General features: G+C 48.0%; 1 protein-coding gene across 5 annotated transcripts in view; it reads left to right on the forward strand.

The window, feature by feature from the left end:
- RAB7A (RAB7A, member RAS oncogene family) overlaps nt 1–23,692 on the forward strand; it is a 105,408-nt gene that overhangs the window by 73,672 nt on the left and 8,044 nt on the right. For 4 of the 5 annotated variants that reach the window (XM_032648277.1, XM_032648279.1, XM_032648276.1 and 1 more), the window contains 2 exons: nt 15,575–15,635; nt 18,337–18,463. In XM_032648277.1, the coding sequence (XP_032504168.1) occupies nt 15,583–15,635; nt 18,337–18,463 (180 nt within the window). In that variant the 5' untranslated portion in view covers nt 15,575–15,582. Of the gene's footprint in view, nt 1–14,996; nt 15,156–15,574; nt 15,636–18,336; nt 18,464–23,692 lie in introns of all 5 variants that reach the window. The other variant, XM_032648278.1, reaches the window with a different exon arrangement.

Raw genomic sequence — 23,692 nt, forward strand, 5'->3', positions numbered from 1 at the left:
CCCTCCCAGACCGGGGCATGAACCCACGTCCCCTGCATCGGCAGACGGACCCTCAACCACTGCGCCACCAGGGAAGCCCTCTCAACCACTTTTGATTATTGCACCTCCCTTCTGCTCCGCAGGGCTTTTTAGATTTTTTCCCCCTAATTGTCTCCCCTACCCCAGTAAAGTTTTAATACCATGTATGTACTGTGTCTATCTGTTTTTATATTGCGGCTTCTAGAGGGCCACAAACCATTGTTAATAACACCCCCGCTGGGAATGCGTGGCCTGGACTAAGCAAGGGTTGGCATTGTCGAGAAGCTTAGCCCCACGGCAGTACGCTTTCCTGAACAATTAGAATGACTGCTAAGGCTGGTGGTACCTGTGAGTGCAATTAAGAACATCCAAGCTGAGTGAGTTTTTAGAGGTTTGTAACGTTCTCCACATCCTTATGGCATCACCATGTGTCAGTAATGGGCGGTACTTTTACAAAGAGGCAGGCATTTTAAGAAGTACAGTGAATCTGATCTAGTCAGAGGTAAGCGACCAGGAAGTTGAGTGATCTGGAAGCCACATTGCGTGGACAGGAGTTGAGAAAAGATGTTGGCACTGGTGATGGAGTGTCTGAGAGTCTCTAAATCCCTCTGCAGCCTTTGACAGTGGGACACTGCACAGGAGGTACTTCATGGTCACTGTGAGTGTGCAGGCAGGAACTGGGCGAGGTGTCGGTGCCACGGAAGAAGTGTCTCTGCTAATAAAAGCTCAGGATAAAATGACTTCTGAGGACCCATTATGGCTGAGTTTAAGGTGATTTGGCTTTGTTCTACCCTTGGCCTCACTGGTTTTTTTAACCTATCTATTTATTTATTTATGGCTGCGTTGGGTCTTCGTTGCTGCGTGCGGGCTTTCTCTAGTTGCGGCGAGCGGGGGCTCCTCTTCACTGCAGTGCACGGGCTTCTCATTGCAGTGGCTTCTCGTTGTGGAGCGTGGGCTCTAGGCGCAGGCTTCAGTAGTTGTGGCGCACGGGCTCAGTTGCTCTGCGGCATGTGGGATCTTTCCGGACCAGGGCTCGAACCCGTGTCTCATGCATTGGCAGGTGGATTCTTAACCACTGCGCCACCAGGGAAGCCCCCTCACTGTTTTTAGAATCACACAGAACCCCTTGTGCAGCAAGGAGTTGTGAAATAGCCAGCTGAATGTGGCCACTGAAGTTTCCAGTTTAACACTTGAAAGCTACAAAACAGCATGCTCTGTTCAGCTTACAGAGAATTATGATGGCTTCCTTTTGAAATAAGAAGTGTTTGTAGTTTTCTGTAGGTAAACCCCAGCCTCCAACCCAGTAACTGACACCTACTGGACCCTCAGCAGGTGTTTGAACTGAACTAGGTGTTCTTACCCCTAGGTCATGGTTAGTGACCACTGTTACTGAAAAAAATGGGGATACGTGATTGGACATGTTTAAGTCTGAAGCATGGAGGACGGATTGCAGGACATGGGATGTTTTAGTCTGAGATCGTCTGATCGACGTGGGTCAGGATCTTGGGAGCCACCCTCCTAGGGCGCACATGCCTGTACAGTGAATGCCCAACAGTAGAAGCAGAGGCAGGAATTCAAATTGTAAGTCGCTTAGTGACCCAGTGCCCATTTCTCAGTTCTGCTTTTTCTTCCATGGCATTGGCCATCGATCTTCCTCCAGTGACAGGTCTCGTGCCAGATATGACTCCACTGCAGTGTTTGCTGATGTACGGCACAGGGCCTCAGTGCTGGTGTACAGTGTGGTTTTAGGAAGCACGTCAGTGAAGGTGCGATTTGTCTTAGATGAGTAACTAGGACCTCAGACACATTTATGTGGGTTAACGTGCGAATATAGCAAAAGTCAAACAGGTAGTATGAGAGGCTGTAGTGATGAGAGTTGGAAAGTGAAGTAGTACTAGTTGACCAGGTACACGTTTTTATTCACTGTTAGAAAAGCCCTCATGTCATAATAGCCACTTATTGAGTAGATTTAATGAGCCAGATAGAGCTTTCTCTGCATTATCTCACTTGTAGGGGATGCTCATTTTTCACATGAAAGCACATTTAAGTTCACACAGCTGGATGTGCGAGATGGGATTTCATCCCATGGTTGTGACCCAAAGCCCAGAGTCTTTGCATGGCCATTGCACCTCCCCTGTGGAGGGGTGGCCTTTAAATTGCCTTGCTTGGTCAGTTTCTAGCCGTCCTTCTCTCCCTGGTGTTCAGTACAACCATTTATCTGCCTCCCTGAGAGTTTGGGAGCGCCCGCTTCTGACTGTCATTCAGTGGGGTTGTGAGCGCAGGTTCCTTAAGCAAACTGGAATGGGACAGTCAGAGCAGAACTATAAAATAGAACCTGGCCTGGTGCCTGGCACTTAGATACCCCGTGAAAATTTCAGTGTTGGAGAAGCCAGTGATTCTTGTTGGAAGAACTCTGGAGCCGGACTGCCTCATTTCAAATCCTGGCTCCAGGGACTTTCCCTAGTGGTCCAGTGGTTAAGAATCCGCCTTCCCACGCAGGGGACATGGGTTTGATCCCTGGTCGGGGAACTGAGATCCCGCATGACGCGGAGCAACTAAGCCCATGCACTGCAACTGCTGAGCTCTTGCGCTCTAGAGCCTGTGAGCCACAACGAAAGATCCCTCCTGCTGCAACGAAGATCCTGCGTGCCACAACGAAGATCCCGTGTGCCACACTATGTTATTTAACATAGATAAATAAATATAAAAAAAAATCCTGGCTCCAAGATGACTAGCTGATGGCCTTGGACAAGTTACCTTACTTTCTGTGTGTGTACGTTTTGAGTGCTAGGGAGAGGCTGCCATTTGAGCCCGAGCTGAATGGAAAAACATTGCAAATGCCAGGACAGTTCTCCCTGTGGCAGAGGCTGGTGCCCAAGGGGTGGGGACGCTTGCTGTGTGCCTCCTCCTTTTACCTGCCTGATGATTGGACATAATCTACCTGGACTGGAGCTGAGGAGCAGCACCGAGGGCTGCGGAGGCCTCTAGCGGAGCAGCGCTGTGCGCGAGCGGCCGAGTCCCCTCTTGGCCCAGGCAGACCTTAGTGAGAGGCGGGGCTAGCCGCGAAAATGATCCAGGCCTGGGACTTGCCTGCTGGTCCAGGAGGTAAGACTCAGCGTTCCCAGTGCAGGGGGCCCAGGTTCGATCCCTGGTCGTGGAGGTAGATCCCGTGTGCCGCAGCTAAGAAGCCCACATGCCGCAGCTAAGAAGCCCGCATGCTGCAACTAAAAAAAAAAAAAAAGATCTGGCATGCCACAGCGAAGATTGAGCATTCTGCAGCTAAGAGCTGGTGTAGCCGTAAGTAAATATTTTGTTTAAAAAAATGATTCAGGCCTGGGGAGGAAATGGAGCTGCCAAGGCATTTCTTTATGTCTTGTGTAATCCGTCTAGATTTTTGCCTACTCCCTTAAACCTTTACTGCTGAAGGATCACAGATCACTGCACAGAAGAAAGTAATGTCTCCACCTTTTAAGCGAGAGCACAGACGACAGTTAATACTGTGGCGGATCCAGAGAATGTGCCCTGGTGAGAATGGTCAACCAGGCTTTTCCTGCTGAGTGATGGGCAGGAGGCTTAAAGTCTTCATGTGAATAAGCGCGAGCCTTGTGCTTGGAAGCTTGGCATCATCCGTGCGGGCCGACCCTAGCGGAAGGCGCTCGCGGGGGCAGCCCCTGGACCCGTGTCTCCACCAGGGAAGGCTCTGCTCTCCAGGCCCGTGCGGGGCCCCGTGGGAGTTGTCCCCAAGCCCTCACGTGCGGGGCCCCGTGGGGAGTGGCAGGTGTACCTGAGACAGAGCATTTCGGGGGAGATGAGGCCTGGTGGGAGCAGTGTTGCCAGATGAGGCGACGCGGCTCCCTCGAAAGGTTGCCTGGAGCAGCGAGGTGGCTGTCTTGGGCTTTGTGTGCAGCTCAGGCCTCCCACCTTGGTGACGTTGTACTCCCGTGTCCCGCCTGTCTTGGCCCCAGGCCTGACGCTCCACCGTCCTGCTTTCTCATCTCAGTCCCCTAGCACTTTCCCCTGGGCTTCCTGGGACTGCTGGGACTGTCTGTGAAGCTTACGAGGAGTTGAAAACACTGAAGCGTCCTGACAGTTTGGACACTGATGCTCCTTCTGAGGCATCGCGTGTGCAGCTGTTTAGCCTTGCTTTGGAAAATGTTCGGTGTTTCTGCCGGTTGGGTTCTCTCTTCTACACCACTCTTGTCTAGAAGTCCATATTTGTCCTGCCCTGCGTATTGTTTGTCTTCTTGCCACCAGGCAGCAGCCTCTAGGAGGCAAGGCCCACCAGCATCGTCCTTCGCACTCTCGTCCAGGGAGTGTTGCTGTTCCCGTGTTCGCACAGCGGTGCAGACTGAAGTCATAAATCCAGCACAGTTAACACTGAAACTTAAGATGTAACTAAGTACAACCATGTCTTTTAAAAATAGATTTGATTGCAAGATTACCCCAGGCCCTCTAGTATTGGAGGAGAGGGGAATATGATAAAATTCAACTGAGTTCATGTTTTTCATAGTCTTGGAAATCTCTGTAAACTATAACATGGAAGTAGGTGAATGTGAATCTCAGAATACTTGTTCCTTACCAGATCCTTGAGTCAGTTAAAGCAGTGGCTCTTGAACTTTGCAGAGTACAAACATTCAGCAAGGCAGGAAATACCACACGTCCTGCGCACTGCCCCCAGCCATTTACGACCCTCGTGTGGGCACCCTCTTCGGGCAGATTCCATTCTGGGTTGGTCAGAGATACTGGCAGTATCTCTGCTTTTAGTGGGGTTTTCCTACAGTGAAAGGTAACTATTACTCAGATTCTTTATCACATCTGTATTTTGATCCATGTCTGTCCTCCACTCAGTTAATATATTTGCCACTTAAAGACATTTTGAGCATTAACCAAGCAAACCATATGCTTAATTGAGTAAAGACCTTCTCTTCTTTATGTCGGGGTCACTTCAAACTTAGCATGTCTAAATCAAACATAATTCCCTTCCAGAAAACACCTGGCTCTTTTTCAGGGTTCCCTGTCCGAGGATGCTTTTGGTTGCATTGCGTATGAACCTGGGTGCTCCGTGGCACGCCCCTCGTGTCCTGCCTCTTCCAGTTCATCGCTTGGTGCTGCCCCGCTTTTCTTGGCCCTGGGAGCACCTCCGTTCCCCTCAGTCTCACCATGGCTCTGGTGCAGTCCCCTCGCCTGGAGGTTACAGCAGCCTCTTCACGTCCACTGTAGGCTCTCCTGCTGCTGAACACTTCCCCCTCCCCCCGCGGCGGGCAGGTCGATGGCTTCACAGTATGGACACTACTGTGTAAGAAGCGCAAAGGGTGGGCTTCTCAGTGCTCTGGTTTCAGCGCCCCGCCGTGGCCTGCTAGGTCCCCTGTGGTCTGGCCATCAACCCCCAGGTGTTCGTTTCTCCCTGCAACAAGGCGTTTGCATGCTGCATGCGCTGGTTTTCCTGCCAGGGAAGTTTTGGCGTGCTTCTCCACCTTCAGATCCAGATTCAGTCAGATCTTCCTGGAGGAATCCTTCCCTGACTCTCCCAGCTAAGGTAATTACCCTTAAAGTTAATTTAATATGTCTCGATCACGGTAGTCTTTTAAAGGAGTTGGGCACCTCCTTAATGTGCTATGTAATGAAAGAGTGTCTATCCCTACCCCTTGGGCCCTCAGAGTGTCCTTTTGAAGGCTTCTAGTAACATCTTCCTGCTGAGTTCCCACGTGGAGGTGGTGGTTCTAGATGGAACATCAGACCAGCAGCCTGTCTGCTAGTATCATTACAGTAGTAAGTCTCACTTGAGCACACAGGTTATGCGTTATCTGCAGACCACATATTTCAAGCTGTACAACCCCAGTGTCTCACAACAGACGGCACCTCTGCATGGATGGCAGCGGCGCTCCGTTAGAGGACCGCAGTCCAGGGCGGAGAGCCTTTCGAGGACGGCGGCAGAGGTGAAGGCGGTCTTGCAGGTGACTGTCGTCGTGTCCTGCACTGCCCGCAGGCTTCCACGTGGTCAGAGAGCCATGCCCTGGCGGTTGACCTCTTCCACCCAGAGGGCCCTGTAGAGCCCCGTCCTCCCCTGGCAGTGCGGGAGAGTGTAGCGGACACAGTGGAGGAAGGCGTGAGTCTGTCCTGGGCTCTGGGGAGGTCACAGGGAGCTTCTCAGCGAAGGTGGCATTTGACCTTAAGGGAGTGAGGAACAGCTCACCACAGACAAAACCTGGTGCCCTCGGAGTTTATAAGCAAGATTTAAGGGTTTAAGGTTATTCTGAAACAGTTGTGTTGAATGAAGGGAAATTGGGAACTGGACAGTGGAAGGGCACAGGAGGTGTGCTAGGCCAGGCTGATGACTTAGGGGAGAGGAGAATGTGCAAACAAGGCAAAGGCCAGTCACAAGCCAAAAGGAGGCCTAACTGCCTAGATGCCCGTTGTACATTCAGAGGGAGTGATTGTCGTGCCCAGTTGCTGAGTTCTGTGTTCCAGTCTAATCCAGTCTCCATTCCTAGAACACCAGCACTGTCCTGAGCGCCCTGGAAATGACTGGATGATTCCACAGAAATGGCTTTTGGCCTCCTACATTTTTCTCTCCTTCACTTCCTTGTACCTGCTTTTGGTCCCTGTACCACCTGATCATGGAGTTTCAAAACATCTCCAGTTTCCATCTTTCTTTATTGGTGGGACATTTTTGCTACTGTTTGAAGTTATGACTTCAGTTTTAGTTCTGTAGCCTTTAAAACGTTATTCAGTGATGCTTTCTTTTGCCTCTCCCCTGGGCTTAGAACTTGGAAGCCATTTTCATTTTTAACCCAAGCCAGTCTGTCACACCCCATCCTTTTTCCTCTTTCTTGTAGTAGAATACTTCCTAGATTTGCTAATAACCCTTGGGTCGTTAAAGTGGCCACGCTTCAACTCCCATCCCCAAGGACACGCTGGCCACCCTTAACAACACGAAGTTGTCTCAACCTTCCTGCTTCCCCAGGTGAGATGAGCGGTTAAAATGCTTATTAGCCTGGAGACAGTCAGTAGTGAGCTTGCAAGGGAAGCAGTTGGTGATGAGAGCTTACTACATGCATCAAAATGGTCTGTTTGAGCTCAGGCCTCTGGGTAACTAGTCCTCCTTCACGCATTTGTGACCTGTGTTCCCCAGGCCCGTCAGGCAGACCTCCCTTCTGCACCCAGCATGACTTCCTTCCTTCCTTCCACCTCCTGGCTGGGAGGTGCTGTTGAGAGACGTTTTTTGTTTGTTTGTTTGTTTGTTTATTTACTTTAACATCTTTATTGGGGTATAATTGCTTTACAATGGTGTGTTAGTTTCTGCTTTATAACAAAGTGAATCAGTTATACATATACTTATGTTCCCATATCTCTTCCCTCTTGCGTGTCCCTCCCTCCCACCCTCCCTATCCCACCCCTCTCGGTGGTCACAAAGCACCGAGCTGATCTCCCTGTGCTGTGCGGCTGCTTCCCACTAGCTATCTACCTTACGTTTGGTAGTGTACATATGTCCATGCCTCTCTCTCGCTTTGTCACAGCTCACCCTTCCCCCTCCCCATATCCTCAAGTCCGTTCTCCAGTAGGTCTGTGTCTTTATTCCTGTCTTACCCCTAGGTTCTTCATGAGAGACGTTTTTTATTCACCTTACAAACATTTTATGGCTGTTTCCTGATACTTCAGAACCCTTGCACAGTGCCTTTTAGCCACTGGAATGGAAGTTGTCTTGGTGGTATTATTGGCTGAAAATTCGGACCTCATTCTGACTTTTCTCTTTCCTTCTTAAGCTCCTCTGGGATCGGAATCCAAATTCATATTTGTGTCACCTTTTTCTCTCTCAAACTGATATTAAAAGAATTTACCTGTGGGACTTCCCTGGTGGCCCAGTGGTAAAGAATCCGCCTTACAATGCAGGGGACGCAGATTTGATCCCTGGTCAGGGAACTAAGATCCCACATGCCCTGGGGCAGCTAAGCCTGCGCACCACAACTGCTGAGCTCCTGGCCTCACTAGAGCCCGCGTGCTGCAACTACAGAGCCCACGCGCTCTGGAGCCCGCGCGCCACAAGAGGAGAAAGAGAAAACCCGCGCGCCACAACGAGAGAAGAGAAAACCCGCATGACACAGCTAGAGAGAAGTCCGCACACCACAACGAAGAGCCCGTGTGCCACAGCAAAAGATCCTTTGTGCCACCACTAAGACCCAGTGCAGCCAAAAATGAATAAAATAAATAAATCTTAAAAAAAAAGTTACCTGTTCTTATCAAAACCCTAACATTTTTTGCTAGACATTTCTAACCTCAGACGTCTGCGGTGGCAAAAGTAACACTCCTGCTTGCCCCGCAGCCAGAGGCTGATTATCACAGATGGCCAGAGATGATTACCAAGCCTTAATCTGGGATACATCTGCCAGAAAAGTTTGTCAGATGTTTTTGTTAATGAAAACAAATGTATAAAGTCTTGATATCTCTTCCAGATATTCCCTGTGTATTAAAAGTGTGAATTGCATTTACAGTTTTTACTACAGGAAATCTCAGGTGTTATGAACCTCCCTGCCTCCCACCAGTGACTCAGCCTCAGTTATCATCTCACCCCGTCTTTGGCTGTGCACGTGGTCTCACCCTGTAGGTTATTTGAAGCATGAAATGCCGTTACGATCTTGGTGATCAACCCAGTGTAGTGGCTGAGATGAAGGCCTTTGTAATCAGTCCTGGGCTCCACTCTTATGTCTGAATATTTTTAGAAATGCAGTGATCACTTATGAGCTTCTGTGTCCTCATCTGTTAACTGGGAATTCAACCCTATGGGCTTGTCCTGAGGATTAAGTAGACGACCTCACGGAGGCCTGGGGTGCAGTTCACTAGCTGGAATTTGCTTCTTGCTGTTTCATGAGCTGTGCCCTTCCACTCTTTAGGTCCTAGTCTGCTTCCTCAGTTTGGAAAGTTAAAAAAGAGTCTGCCTACAACAGACGCTACTATTCAGCTTGATGACCAACACGGTAATATTACGTGAGTTCAGATGCCTTCCCCGTCTCTCCACGTAACCTTCTTCAAAACTTTATCAGCAGACATCGCTTGCCTCCCTCTCTCGAGCCTTGAAGTCCATCAGTTCGGAGAGCGAGAAGACGGCTGGGTTTCTCTAATGGTCAGGAACAGAGCCCAGACTCTCGGAAGGCAGTGGGATGCTGGGTAAAGTTTAGAATGGTACTTCTTTTCTGCTCAGAAGCTTACAACTTGGCACAGTCTGTGTCCCAGTGTTGCTTCCTTCGCGATGTTATATTTAGACCGTGTGTGCAGTAAATCACATTCTAGTAGGTAAAATAGGCAGAGACCATCAGACAACTGAGAAATACATGGTGGAAATGTTTGACTCTCCTAATGTAAGGAGTACAAATAGAACCCGCTGACCCTCATTTGTAGCTGTCTATCTGATTAACAGTGATTTGTGCCAATGATAGCTGGGGGTGGTGAAATTGACATACTAGTCCATTGCTGGCAGGGGTGGAAATAAAGTTATTCTGGAAACTAATTGGTCAGCGTATTTCAAGGGCCTTTCAAATACTTACATGATTTAGCTGAGTAATAACTCATTTGTGAGTCTGATCAGATTGTATACGTGGGTTCATCTCATTATAACTAAAAGCAACCACTTAATAACAAAGGAGTGGGATTGTCCATATCCTGAAGTATTACCAGCCGTAATAACGTGGGGAGATAGTTAATGTAGAACAAAATGGGATGCAGAGTTATGAACAGTATGATCTCAGCTGTTCGAAGGAAAACTGGAAAGACTTATACCCTGATGCCAATAGTGATTGCTTCTAAGAGCTGGAACTGTGTTTGGCCTTTGTCTTTGCTTCATTCTTTGGTACTTTTCTGAATGTTGTACAGTTCAGTACTTTAATGGGGGCAGAAAAGTCAACTGTCTGGTTAGGCTGTAGCTGTTAAAGGTAGGCAGCTTGGAAACACAGACCAAGTAAAAACGTTAATGGACTATAGAAAATCAATTGGTTTAACTGTCCCAGCTTTGTTGCACCTTTAGCTCTTGTTCAGATATTTCGTGCCATCGTTAGTTTTGTATCAGACACACATGCAAACCAGAACAGCAGTTTTTGACCTCACATCACTGATTTTCCAAACCTTGTGTGTGCACCTCAGTCCCCAGAGGGAGCTTTTTAAAATGCCTGGTTCCTGGAGAACCAGGGGAAAGCTGGTATTGTATTGATGAGTGGCAGGGCAGTCAGGTGTTGGGTCTGGGCTTACCCACCTGTTAACTCCAGCTCTACCACTTGATTGCTGTGTGACCTTGGACGTGATGACACCTCGTTCAGCGTCATCCCCTGCGTTTTACACTGTTGTCTTGACGGCTTTGCAGACACTTTGCTCTCACCTCCTTGGCCCTGCATCTCCCTACAGGGCCTCACCTCCACTCGAGCATAGTCAGCGTGTTTCTGGTCACCAGGCCAAGTCGTTCTACCTCCACGAACTCAGACTTGGCGGTGGCCTGCTGACCCCCAGCTTTCTCTCTTCCCCTCTCCAGCCCTTTATCCTCGTTGCCCTCCGCTGACCCCTCTCCGTCAGTCCCTTTCTGTCCTCACTGACCCTGCCTAGCCCAGAGCTGGGGACGGTATTTTCCTGATGTTTTTACCTGCTTGGGGCTTCCTTGTTTTGTCTGCCTTTATGGCCAGCTGGCTGCTGTGCTTCAGCAATGAGGAAGGCGGCAGCTCCAGCTGATGGGGGGAAGTTCTGGTTTTTGATTCATTACACGGGAAACACTGTACGTGAGGGAAAGAATCGATTCAGCGTATGGAATAGTTAGTGTTCTAAAAAAATGCTTCTTCTTCCAAGGAAGAACGCACCCCAGAGCACACTGATCAAGTTTGGTTTGATAGCAGAAGGAAGGAAGTGTGTTCGAATATATCTTATTCTAGAAAGGCTTTTAGAGAGCTTCCTGGATTAATGGATGCTATCTAAAATGTTCATTTCCAGGCAACAGGGGTTAGGGACCTCATATAGCTCCTTCCGTTCTCTCTGCCTGCTTCCCTTTCTCCTGTAAAAGTGTAAAAGGGAAGTGGTCTGTGCGTTGAAGAATGGTTTTCCACTTAGAAATTTCTAACTTGGTAGGATTTTTAAAGGTAATTTCAGTCTTCAGAAATTCATGAAGATGGTGGTGGAAATGGGTAACAGAAAGCAGGGGCTGCCAGTGAAGGCTCTAGAGCCACTGCTGCTGGTGGCAAAAGTTGTGTTCAAGGCTTCGTTGGGTTTTATTTTTTTCTTAGCTCTTTTCTAGAAACAAGTGCCCCATTCTTGGTCCTGGAGAACATTAAGTACAAAAACAGCTCAGCTTCTGCCAGTTTGAAGCGGTCAGCGTCCTGGTGAAGCCAGCCGAGGGGGTTTCCTCCGGGCCGGCGCCCTGCTTGCAAAAGCCCGACAGTTCACAGGCACCGGGCGAAGAGGAAAGTCTGCCTTTAGGTGCGCCTCATGGCGAACAGGAATATTCTTGCAAGCAGAAAATTTACCTGAAAAATCAGCAGGTGAACATTGTCCTCCAAAATGGAAATAGCTTTTTGAGTTTAAAAGAAATGCGCTCTTCACATGAACATAAAGAAAACGAAATCATTTGGAATCCCACCACCCAGGAAAAACCTGCTAATCTTGTATGTATTCCTTTCAGCTTCATACATAGCCATTCTTACATTCACATCTTTACTCCGGTGGGAATCTGTTGTGGAAGATGAGGCTTAAGGATGTTAATTCCGGCTCTCACCACTTGGTAAATTGTTCATCCTTTTGCTGCTAAATTTTGTAACGCTGGACCTGCCGAAATTGTTCCTTTCTGGACTCTCTTCCGTTTATTCCAGCCCGTGGTGTTCATACTGTATTTTTGTAACATACTTTCCAAGACTGTTAGGCAAATCCCTGTCATTACTCTTTTTTTGAGAGGAATGGGAGGGACTCTTGTGCATTTATATTTATGAATAAAATTATAATTACTTCATCAAATTCCAAAAAAAAACCCTTGGAATTGTTTAAATGGGGAAGAATTCATATCTTTACATTAAGGCTTCCTATTGGAGGTATCTCTTCATTTATTCAGATTTCTTTGTCTCAGTAAAACTGTCATTTTTCTCATTTAGATGCTGTATGCTGTTAATCACTGCAACAGTGGGTGCAGAGTACATTTGGAAGATCCTTCAGGAAAGTGAATTAGCAAAAGTTACGGAAGTGTTTATACTTCTGACTCAGTTACCTCATTCCTAAACAGTACCCGTGGGTTAAGGTGGACAAAACCCTTTCCCGTGAGTGAGAATTGGCCCTTTGTTTAACTTTCTAGCTGTTTCCCTGGGAACCCCACTAAAGGCAGCGCGGTTTGTGATAAAACGTCTCCTGGTTGGTGATTGCATCTGACAGATGGGGAGTGGCTGTGAGTACCTGATGGGCCCCAGGCCCACTGGAGCACAGTGGCTCTCGCGCTGGACGTGTCCCTCGTGGGGAGCCCCCCAGGAATGAGGGCTCAGAGTCAGGGTGGTGAGTCCAGGCCACCTCCCTGTGCCTGAGCTGTCTGCGGTGTGGGCTGTCGCGAGGACAGCCAGGAAGCCAGCGATCCGTGTTTCTCAGGGCCACGTGGCCTGTGATAGTCACGTGAGTTTGAGCCTAAGAGACCTCCCCAGGGGCATTGCTGCGGCCCAGGAAAATGACCCCACAAATGGAAGTTCAGAGCTGTTTCTTATGGCGTTGTTTTTCCCAGATTTTTGATATATTAAACAAAAGGTAGGAATGGCTATTAAAATGCTTAATTCACTCAAAGAAATATTAGACACTGAGACTCTCATGGAAGCAAGTACTGGAAAACAAGGCTAAATAGTAACATGGGAGAGACAGAATACTGGGTTGTGTGCGGGGCTGGGTGAGCTCTGATGGGGACTTGGGACTTACCGGCTGTGCCCTCTGCTGGGTTCTGGGGGTTCTGTGACTGGGTGTGCAGGTGAGGAAAGACGCTCAGGCGGCGTGCTCTGCTGCCCAGGAGGGTCAAGGTGGCTGCACGGGCCCACGTGCCACCGCTGTGAGCAGAAACCTGAGAGGACACAAACGTGAGGTCTGTCATGTGGGAACAGGATGGGTGAAGTGTGTTTCTTATTTCCTCCTAATATTATGAAATAATACTGGATGCACCGTGAGCCTTACTAAACCGGGTCATGGAAATCCCTTTTCCCATTCTCAAAATCAGTGACTTAAACATTGTTTAAGAATTTCTTTGCAAAGCTCGCCTTCTTCTCATACCTTTCCTTAATTTGCCCTTTGGATTTGAAACTTGTCCCAACTGTCATAATCTGATCTCTAGCCCAAAATATGGTACCAGACCTTGGGGTGAGACTCTTAGGTTAAACTTTGGTCAAGGTAGTCCCTAGGGAGGAAGGTAGGGCTGTGGATCTCGTGGGTGATCATGGGTGATTGGGGGTGTGTACCTCTAACTGCAGAGAGAAAAAACCAACACCAACCCTAGATCTGATGGATGACTAAAGGAAACAGGCAGAACTCGGGCTTGTCTTATGCCGCCCCCAGCTAGCACTGGTGGGCGCCTCGTAGACAGAAGCTATGTCTGGACACGAGGCTTTGGGCTCTGAGACAGCTTGCCCCGGGCTAGGTCGTGGTGCCTGCTAACTGCCTCTGCTTTGACTCCTGTCCCCACACCATTTCTGAAGCCGTGGAAGACACCACTTTCAGGCGCGTAGGGCTCGCCACCTAATCCTGCCCTGTGGGCACTAGCTCGTTCTGGTACTTTCCTTCAGTTTCCTTGTGATGCCACCAGCTGAAAGGGAACAGTTGACAGCCAGGCATCTGGAAGCCGAGGCGTGGAGCTGAGTTACCGCCTGGGCTCTGCGACTTACTGCTTCTCTCGCCTGGGCCTGCGACTTACTGCTTCTCTCGCCGCCTTCTGGACTCTGTTCTGCTGTTTATTCATCTCGGTTTTTGGCACACATGAAAATCATAGCACCAACATTTACTAACCACTTACTATATCCTAGTCAGTGTCCTGAGCATTTTTCTCATCCAGGCCTCACATCACCCATGGGACGTATGCCAGCAGGTTAAATGACTTGCCCCGGGTCACACAGCTGGAAAGTGGCAACGCCAGAGGAGCATGGGATCGGGATTTGCATGCTTAAGTCACCCCCACCGTAGGTAGGCAGTGCGGTCATCCTCACCTTCAGGAAGCCAGGTGGATAAAGGTGAAACTAAAGGTAGCTTTTTTCAGACCCAGTCTTGACTGTCTTGTCTTCCCAAACTATGGAAAAATAACAGGCTTTATTTAACCCACATCCTTACCTACTTTGCTTAAGTATAAACACTTAATTTCCCCCAGCTCCACTGAAGGTAGGACTCGGATATTGCCCCGTGACTGTTAGTGGCAGTCTCCTGCCGTGGCTGTTGCAGCGTCTCCCGAGTACGATGGCCAGGGCTGGAGGTTCTCAGAAGGCATGGGTGTCATTTCTGAGGCTCACGTGCAGTCATAAATTCCTGATTGTAGAGGCGGTTGCAGCTCTCCTGGGGATCAGCTGCCTGAGGAGTGCTCCTCTGGTAGTTGTCAGTTAAGCCACTGACATCGGGGGCCAGAATTTAGGGCTCCTGCTCTCTTGAAAGTTGTTCATCTCCTGAAAGTTACTGGGTCATGCCCTGAGGACTGAGGGGCAATTAAGACAGGAAGCCGGTCTCAGTAAGTAAATTGACCACGCGGTCACGTGGTGGCAGAGTTGAGCACAGATCGTATTGTCTGGTCGAGGCTGGGGAAGGCTACCTGGAAGGCTTTCTGGGGAAAGGTGGTCTCAGGAGCTGCGAAGTCAAATATTAATTTGTGCACTAACCCAGTATTTGATAATCCTCTACTTGGCACTGGAGAATAAAACCGTGGGGAATAAAACTGTTTTCACAGAAATTATTAGGAAAGGGAGAAGAGAAATGAATATAATACATTAAAATGTCAAGTACAGTTTATCCTTGAACAGCACGAATGACGCGACCCTGCTTGGTTGATACCGTGGATGCAGGACCGCGGATGTGGCGCCGCGGATGCGGAGGGCCGACTGTTAAGTTAGAAGCGATTTCCAACTGAGTGGAGGGTCAGTGCCCCTAACCCTTGAGATGTTCAAGAGTCAACTGTAGTGGTAAGTACTCTGAAGAAAAAATAAGGCAGAGTAAAGGATAGACGGCAAACGGGGAGAGGGTGTTCCACTTTACTTCAGATAAAGTGGTCGCCTCCGAGGAGTGATCTTTGAGCAGAGACCTGCCTGAAGCAGGACCCAGCTGTTGAGTAAATGGAGCATTGATCCAGCATCCAAGTGGGAGAATCATTCCTTCAGACTCCTCCCAGGGGCGGGAGGCCCTGACACGCTGTGTGGCCGAGCTCTTGGGTCCAGAGTTCCAGTACTGATACTGTGTTCCGTCGAAGGCCCTGGACGGCGGGGAGCCACCTGCAGAAGGGCTCAGGCGCAGTGCTCTTGGGGCTGCCGAGGAGTTTTGTGCCCAGGGAGGTGGTCCCCCTGGGTGTTCCCATCCTGCTTACGTGCGTTCTCCTCTCTTCTAGCTTGAAGGATGACCTCGAGGAAGAAAGTGCTACTGAAGGTTATCATCCTGGGAGATTCTGGGTAAGTGTCCCTCCTAAATTTGAGCCAGCACACTGGCCTGGGTTTAAATTTCACCCACTTGGAGCTCATGCCCTCTGTGCTGACATTTGCTGCTTCTATCTGTAATAGCCGTGGCATTAGGGCCCTACGTTTCCGTGCTCTTGGGAGCACAGCAAAAATCGGAATGACCCCTAGTCAGGTAGTCCTTTGTTCCCCAATTTGGGGCATGATTTAGGGAAAAGGGTGGCTGTTTGAACTCAATGATAGTTTCACGGGGGCTTCCCTGGTGGCACAGTGGTTAAGAGCCCACCTGCCAGTGTAGGGAACACGGGTTTGAGCCCTCCCTGTGGCTCCGGGAAGATCCCACATGCCGTGGAGCAACTAAGCCCATGAGCCACAACTGCTGAAGCCTGCGTGCCTAGAGCCCGTGCTCCGCAACAAGAGAAGCCACTGCAATGGAAGCCTGTGCACCATGAGGAAGAGTAGCCCCCGCTTGCCACAACTAGAGAAAGCCTGCGCGCAGCAGTGAAGGCCCAACGTGGCCATAAATAAACAAGCAAACAAACAAACAAACTTATTTTTAAAAAAAAGAAAAAAAAAGAATCCGCTTGCCAATGTATGGGACATGGGTTCGATCCCTGGTCTGGGAGGATCCCACATGCCGTGGAGCAACTAAGCCCGTGTGTCACAACTACTGAGCCTGCGTTCTAGAGCCCGCGAGCCACAACTACTGAAGCCCATGTGCCTAGAGCCCATGCTCCACAGCAAGAGAAGCCACTGCAATGAGAAGCCCGTGTACCACAACGAAGAGTAGCATCTGCTCACGGCAACTAGAGAAAGCCTGCGTGCAGCAAAGAAGACCCAACGCAGCCAAAAACAAAGAAAGAAAATATATTTTTTTTAAAAATTCATGGAATCCCTTTCCCAAGCTGGTTAGACTAGGGAGCGCTGTTTATGTAGGCTTGTTGCCGTTGGCGCCGTGTCCACGAGATGGAGGTTTGGGGTGCGCTGTGCAGCACACGCAGACCCCCGAGACACTGTGGGCTTGGTTCTGGACCGCCGCAACGAAGTGAAGGGAGTCACGTGAACTTTTTGGTTTCTCAGGGCATCTAAAAGTTAATGTTTGAACTATACTGTAGTCTCTTAAGTGTACAATAGCCTTATGTCTAAAAACTGTACAAACCTCAATTTAAATGCTTTTATGGCTAGAAAATGCTAACCATCATCTTAGCCTTCAGAGAGTCGTAATATTTTTGCAGTAGTAACATCAGAATCACTGATCGTCATAACAAATATACTAATGAAGAAGTTTGAACTATTGCGAGAACTAACAAAATGTGACACAGACATGAAGTGAGCAAATGCCATTGGAAAAATGGCCCCAATAGACTAGCTTGACACAGGGCTGCCACAGACCTTCAGTCTGTGAAAAGCATAGTTTGCACAGAGCGCATTGAAGTGGGGTATGCCTGCCTCCTCCTCCTGCTGTGCCCGAGTCGGTAGAGCCTGGGACCGGAGAACTGGGTCCGCGTCTTAGATCTGCCGCTGACTGCGTAACTAGCTAGTTCTTTCATCACTGTTAAGATTCAGGGGGTTACGGGGGGAGCTTTTCAGACTTGGCATCTGAAGTGACCCACGAAAACTTAGACCAGAGGCTACATATTTTTAAAAACAATATGATAATAAATGCAGGTGCACGTCCTTATTCCAAAGTTCTTTTTAAAAGGCAGTGATTTTTCTACCGTGGCTGGCTTTTTTAATCACCCGAGGAGCCTTTTAACAATTAGCATTTGCCCAGACCAATGGGTAGGACCTGGTTGGCAGTGCTTAAATACACGCGCACTCATCTCTGCCCACTCCTCTCTCCCTGTCCCCGCTTCCGCTCACATACATTCTCCTGGTGCCTCTGGTATGCTGTCAGGATTGAAAGTACTGCTTTTAGCCTGTGTTACCCAAACTTGCCTGATTACACATTTCCTGTCTTTTCCCCCTGGAAATTCTGGTGCACGTGACCAGGTGGAGAACACTGCCTTGGGCTGTTTGTATTTCCAGGTCCCCTCTGCATGTGAAATGCATGTGTTCCTTTGTGAAAAGGAAGGTATTACTGGCTGTGAGGAAGGCTTGCGTTGTCTTTGGCCTGTCCTAACTACCTCATCACCAAAAAAAATCATACATTGTCTCTTGCTGAGTTTTCTCACTGGAAAATACGTCTGAAGGAGCATACTTTGAGGTGGATTCTGGTTTGGTGGAATACTGGTGCTTTTTTCTGCTTCAGATTTTAAACTTGGAAGCAGCAGATAGGTTAACTGGCGTAAATGTCTGCTCGGAGCCAGTGGCTTCCTCTGGCTATTTGCTTGGACTGAACAGCAACCACTAAATGGAGACACACCCAAGGCGGCAGAGATATTTTTGGACTAGTGGAGCGAACTTACTGCTGGGGCTTCTTTTAGAAGGAGAGTATGTGTTGGCATGCTTCTGAAAGGAGAGAAATAACACTAGGCTCTACCAACTATACCAGAACCTAGAAGCAGCTTTTCTAGATCTGGCCTCCATCTGTACCCTGTGTTTTCGTCCCAGGAGAAAGCATGTCGTCAGGCAAGTGAACTGGGAAGTTTTCCTCCTCTGATGGGGGTGGGCAGGTTCCTTCCAAGCTGCAGGCGTCAGAGCCAGTTTTCAGTGCCTTCCTAGTTGACTTACACTTGTGGTTTTTCTCCAATTCCAGAGTCGGTAAGACATCACTCATGAACCAGTACGTGAACAAGAAATTCAGCAATCAGTACAAAGCCACAATAGGAGCCGACTTCCTGACAAAGGAGGTGATGGTGGACGACAGACTGGTTACGATGCAGGTAAGCGCACGTCTCGCCTTGGCCGGCCAAGCCTTGGTCATTCCGTCTTTACCGTTTTTCATGCCTAGGCATCTTCCCCTCCCTGTTCTTTAGATCTCACTATTATATTCATGGATAATTGGCTTATGGGTAGGATTGCCAGGTAAAATGCAAGACATCAAGTATGTCCCAAGTACTCTGTGAGACATACTAAAAATTTTTCATTTTTTTCCAGAGTTCAGATTTAACTGGACTTCCTGGTTTTCATTGTTTTTTTGCTGTAAATTTGGTAACCTACAGGTTCTTGTCTTACGTCTCCAAAATGTGTAACGTGTCTCTTTCCTAATACCCTCGCCTAGTTCTTCAGGCCAAAAAAATCGTTGTGTCTCTCCTAGGTTCTTACAGCAGCTGTTAAATTAGTTTTCCTGCTTTTCTGGCTTCTTATAATCTGTCCTATCTGTAGCCCTTAAAGTTGTGTTTCTATTAAGCCAATCTGGTTTTTCATGTATCAGCTTAATCTGATTTCAAGGGCTTCCCTTTCAACAGTTAGGATAAAAACAGATTCCTTCACATGGCTCTTTAAAAGCCTTCACATTCTGGCTACAAACTATTCTTCACTTTTTCATCTCCTGCCAGTCCTTCGAATCACGTGCTGCTCTTACAAAGCTGTAGTTGAACGTGTCTCTCCTTGCTAGGCCCTTTGGTCACAGCTGCACCCATCCTGAAGTCGCCAACTTTCAGCCCAGGTGTTGTCTTTGGAAGCTCCCACCTCCACACCAGTTGTTCCTTACTTTCTCTGCTAAATGATGTCCTGGGGAGACTGAGACATGGGGGTCCTAGCGAGCGCCGGGCTCGCTGAAATGTTTGGATGGTACAGGTTGCAGATATTTGTTTACATGTGTTGACCTCAAGCTGTCACATGCACCCAGGGGAACTCAGACCTCCAGGATGGGGCTAATGTGGCTCCCCCATACCGCAGGCATACACACAGAGGTGCTCAGTGTACAGCTGGAGGTGGGCAAAATAGGTCAAGGGGATTAAGAGGTACAAACATCCAGTCATACAGTAAATAAGTCCTGGGGAGGTAATGTATCGTCGGCAGGATCCTAATAACTCTGTGTGATGACAGATGGTAGCTAGACATCGTGGTGGTCCTTCTGTAACTTACAAAAAAAAAAAAAAAATCACAGTGTCCGTACACCTGAAACTAATATAATATTGTACGTCAGTTATACTTTAATAGCAAGTGTGTGTGTGTGTAAAACTAAAGTTTGAATAGGCCAAGCTTGAGAGAAAAGGAAATTACCAGATAACAGGAAAGAAGAGAGAACTGAAAGGTCATGATAAGCTCAGGGGCTCCTGCCCTGGTGATCTGTGAATTTATAAGGGGGACTTGAGTTCTGTCTGTCATCAAGGACAAGAGGCGTGAACTGCACAAGGTGCGGGCCCAGAACCCCCCTGCACACATAGACACACACTCATTAGGACCTTGGAAAGATGGGAAAACAGGACCCAAAACCTCAGCCCACGCAAGTGGCAAAGCTGGCATGTGCGGTGCAGGCTGGGCCTTTGCTGCTTGCTTCCTGGTTGGAGACTCCCAGTCCCACTGTGCCCGTGTGTGGATTCTCAGTTTCTGCTCTGCCAGGCACAGAGAGTTTAGTCTGGAGGATCTGGCATAACCCTCTGTCACTCCTGGCAAATACAAAGATAAGACCACCCTATAGGGACAGAGGATGAGCTCAAGGGGGAATAATGGCCTGCAGAAAATTCCCACAGTGACTAGAGATTTCTTGGAATGGAAACCATAAATGAAAAGGGGCACTATAAAAAACGAGGATATGGGAAGCTTAGAGCTTCAAGAAGTGAAAAGACAGTCACTGAAATCAACTGAGCAGTTAAACCTCAGATTAAACATAGCTGAAGAAAACAGTAAACTTCAAGATTAAGCTGAGCAAATTACCTCAAGAGTAAACTCGGAACTGGAGTGCCAAAAATCAGAATCCTAAAAGCAACTGGAGAGAGAAGACAGCTTACAGATAAAGGAACAGCAGTTAGATAAGTTCTCGGCTGCAACAGAAAGCAGAAGGGAAATGGGATGTCTACAGGGTGCCGGGGTCAAACGCCACCTGAAGATTTCCCGTGTCCCGTAGCAGGAGAAGCAGATGGAGAGCCACGCTGTGGTTCTGACAGCCAGGTGGGCTGATGAGAAGCGAGACTCTGTCCCTCCTGGCTCAGGGGCCATTCTGATAGAGCCTCACAGGTACCATGAACTCGGATCTTGGAGTTTCCCGGAGTCAACCCCATCTGGAGAACCCAGGGCACCAAAGCAGAGTCTGGAAAGGGTGGGAGAAAAGAACATGGTCCTCAGGTTGAAACAAAAGGCTGGCCCTTGTGCTCCTGCGGCCAGTTTAAAAGACTAGAATTAAATGAAAACCATCGTCTCCGGACAAAGGCGTCATCATGTTGGATCTTGAGGAATCCTCCCCTGTTTTTCACGGGCCTTCAGCACTTGCAAAAATAGATAATTCAGATTAAGACAGCAAGGCAGGAACCAGTGGAAACCCCCCTGGCCATTCAGAGTGGTCTTTGTATTTAAAGAAACCAGGCAATCTTGTGTATCTGTGGAGAAGAAACTAAGCAGGTGGTGTAGGTCAGTAGAACTTCTAAAAATGAAATGCAATAACCACAGTTTGGAAATATAGAGAGTGCTTTCAGCAACAGATAGGATACACCACAAGAGGGCTGAAAGGAAGAAAAATGGTGGGAAATGGGGAAAAGAGGTAAAAACAGGATTCAGTGAGTAGGTCGCTTGCACTTAATTTTAATTAGTCTCAGACGAGCGAATAGGTGAAAGGTATTTGCTGAGGATTTTTCAGAACTGATGTGGCACCACATCCACAGATTCAGGAGAAATACAGAAGTCTAGAAGAATCATATGGAAAAAAAATTCTTTTAAGACAAACTTGAAGGCAGCCAGAGGAAACAGAATGACCTGGAGGAGCAGCAGTGAGGCTGCCAGTGGGACTGGCAGGCTGTGGAGTGTGAGCCGGGGCTGTCAGCAGGGTGTTCTGGGCCCTGGAAACGCCCGCCTCCAAGAGAAGGAAAGTGAGCGCCTCCTTAGGCTCGGGCAGAAATCCTAAGAGACGCACTTCAGGCGGAAGTGGAAGGGTCTGAGATAAGATAAACTGAGATAAACTTAATTGTATGCATGCATCTGTGTTTAGAATTATGACCCTAATAGTAAGAGTATGTAGCTTCAAACCAGTACAAGGAAACCGGGATTGGAACTGTGTAATTTAATGTGTGGGGAAAGATGAGTGACCGTGTGCATTTTTTAAGTTTCTTACGTTGTTCAGGAAGAAGCTAGAAGTCAATCGGTATTAAACATTAGATGGAGTCAAGTGTGCATGAAAAACCTAAAGGTAACTTATGAAGCCACAGTAATGTAAACAGTATGACACTGTCACAGAGATCCCCAGATCGAGGGGACGGAGGGCACAGAAACAGGGCACGCCTAGCTGACACTGGGTAGGCAGAGGGGGCTTTGCGGAATGGGGAAAGGACAAGTCAGAGGACAAGTCGTACTGTAAACAGGCCTCTGGGCCGGCGGCTTTCCATTTGCTGAGGAGTAGCCAGAGTGTTCAACACCTGAATGGAAAAAGCACGAAATGAAAACCTGTAAAATGAAAATACAGGTTCTTTGGGGTTTTCTTAACTTGAGGCATTTAAAATAGAGAAAGCACAAATCATAAAAGGTTAAAGATAGTAGACCACAGTAAACATCTGAATAACAAGATTCTAAGTAACGAACTACAGACTGGGAGAAACTGTTAATAATGCCTAATAGGATCCATTCGGCAGAATGACCTAGTGGGTAATAGGCAACTCTCAGAAGAAACCACGTCCTGTGGCCTGATGTCAGGGAATTACCAATTTAAAAGGCTGACAAAATCGAGTTTTGGCTAGAAGTAGAATATTCTCAAACCGATGGTGGGAACATATCCGTGCAGCCTTTCAAATGGAGACTTTTGCTGGCTCTCCAACGTCACACACACACATCCCTGACAAGCAGCCAGTCTGCATCTGGGTTCAGAGCCTAGGAAACTGTGGGCCCGACGACAAGTGAGGAAGAATGCTCACTGCAGCCTCTGTGCAGTCACGAAAAACTACGGATAATGTAGAGGACCAGGGAGTCAATGGTGGTGTTTTAAGGCACCGGGATACTGTACAGCTGTTAACATCTGGAGGAAAAAACAAAAAGATGCAGAGGATCTTGTACATAATATGTGTAATTATGTTACGTACACTGTGTGACACAGGTCTCGGGCCGCTTACTTCTTCGGGGAGAAGGGAATGGAAGGAAGGCTGTGAGGAAGGGCTGACTCGCTTCCTGAAGAACTGATGTAGAAACAGTAGTGTTAATAGTTGTCACCTTGGAGTTCTGGGTAGATAGATATATTGGGTGTATTTTGAAGGTAGAAAATAAAGTATTTCAGTTAAAATATTACAAATTTTGAAAGATCATAGCCACAAGACTGTACTTTTGTAAGTGTTAAGTTAAATTAATTTTGGAAACTTGCTGAGAATAACCCCCAGTTTTTCAACTTTTCTTTTTAATTCCTTACTTTGCCTTCTCAGTATCTGAGTTCCAAATACCCATTTGGTTCCGCCAAGAGTCATAAAGTTCCTATGTAATTCTGCTCTTGGGATCCTGTCCTAAAGAACCAATCAGAAACACAGGAAAGACTCTCTGTGTTAAAGCTCATTACTGAGTTACTTATAATTATGGAAAATTGGCAGCAATATTTTTTTAAAATGAGTGAAGTGGTTTGCTGAGTCTGTTGGGCAGAGTAAGGATGTGCGCTCTCGCCGGGGAGGGTGCTGTGTGTTTTGTGGGGCGGAGAGGAGTGGCCTGTGCACTGAGATTCCAGTTGCGTGAGTGACCCTGCAACGCGGGCACCTAGAGAAAGATGTGTGCTCGTGAAGACCTCTGGGTGGGAGGACACCAAGAGTTTCGGGGCATTTTTTGGCTTTTGCTTTACTTATCCAGATATTTACATAATGACAATGTTATTTCTCTAATGGGAATTTTGTTGTTGTTGTCCAAGCCTATATTTAATTGTTTATTTTTTTTTCCCCTGTGTTTCTCTTTGTAGAAGTAGTTGTCAGTTTTTACCTGCTGTGACAGAGTTCTTGATTCTCCCTCCATCTTGGTCTTCTTTTATGGGAAAAGGCTCTTTTCTCCACTCA

Source organism: Phocoena sinus, chromosome 11, assembly GCF_008692025.1.
Source record: "Phocoena sinus isolate mPhoSin1 chromosome 11, mPhoSin1.pri, whole genome shotgun sequence".
NCBI lineage: Eukaryota > Metazoa > Chordata > Mammalia > Artiodactyla > Phocoenidae > Phocoena > Phocoena sinus.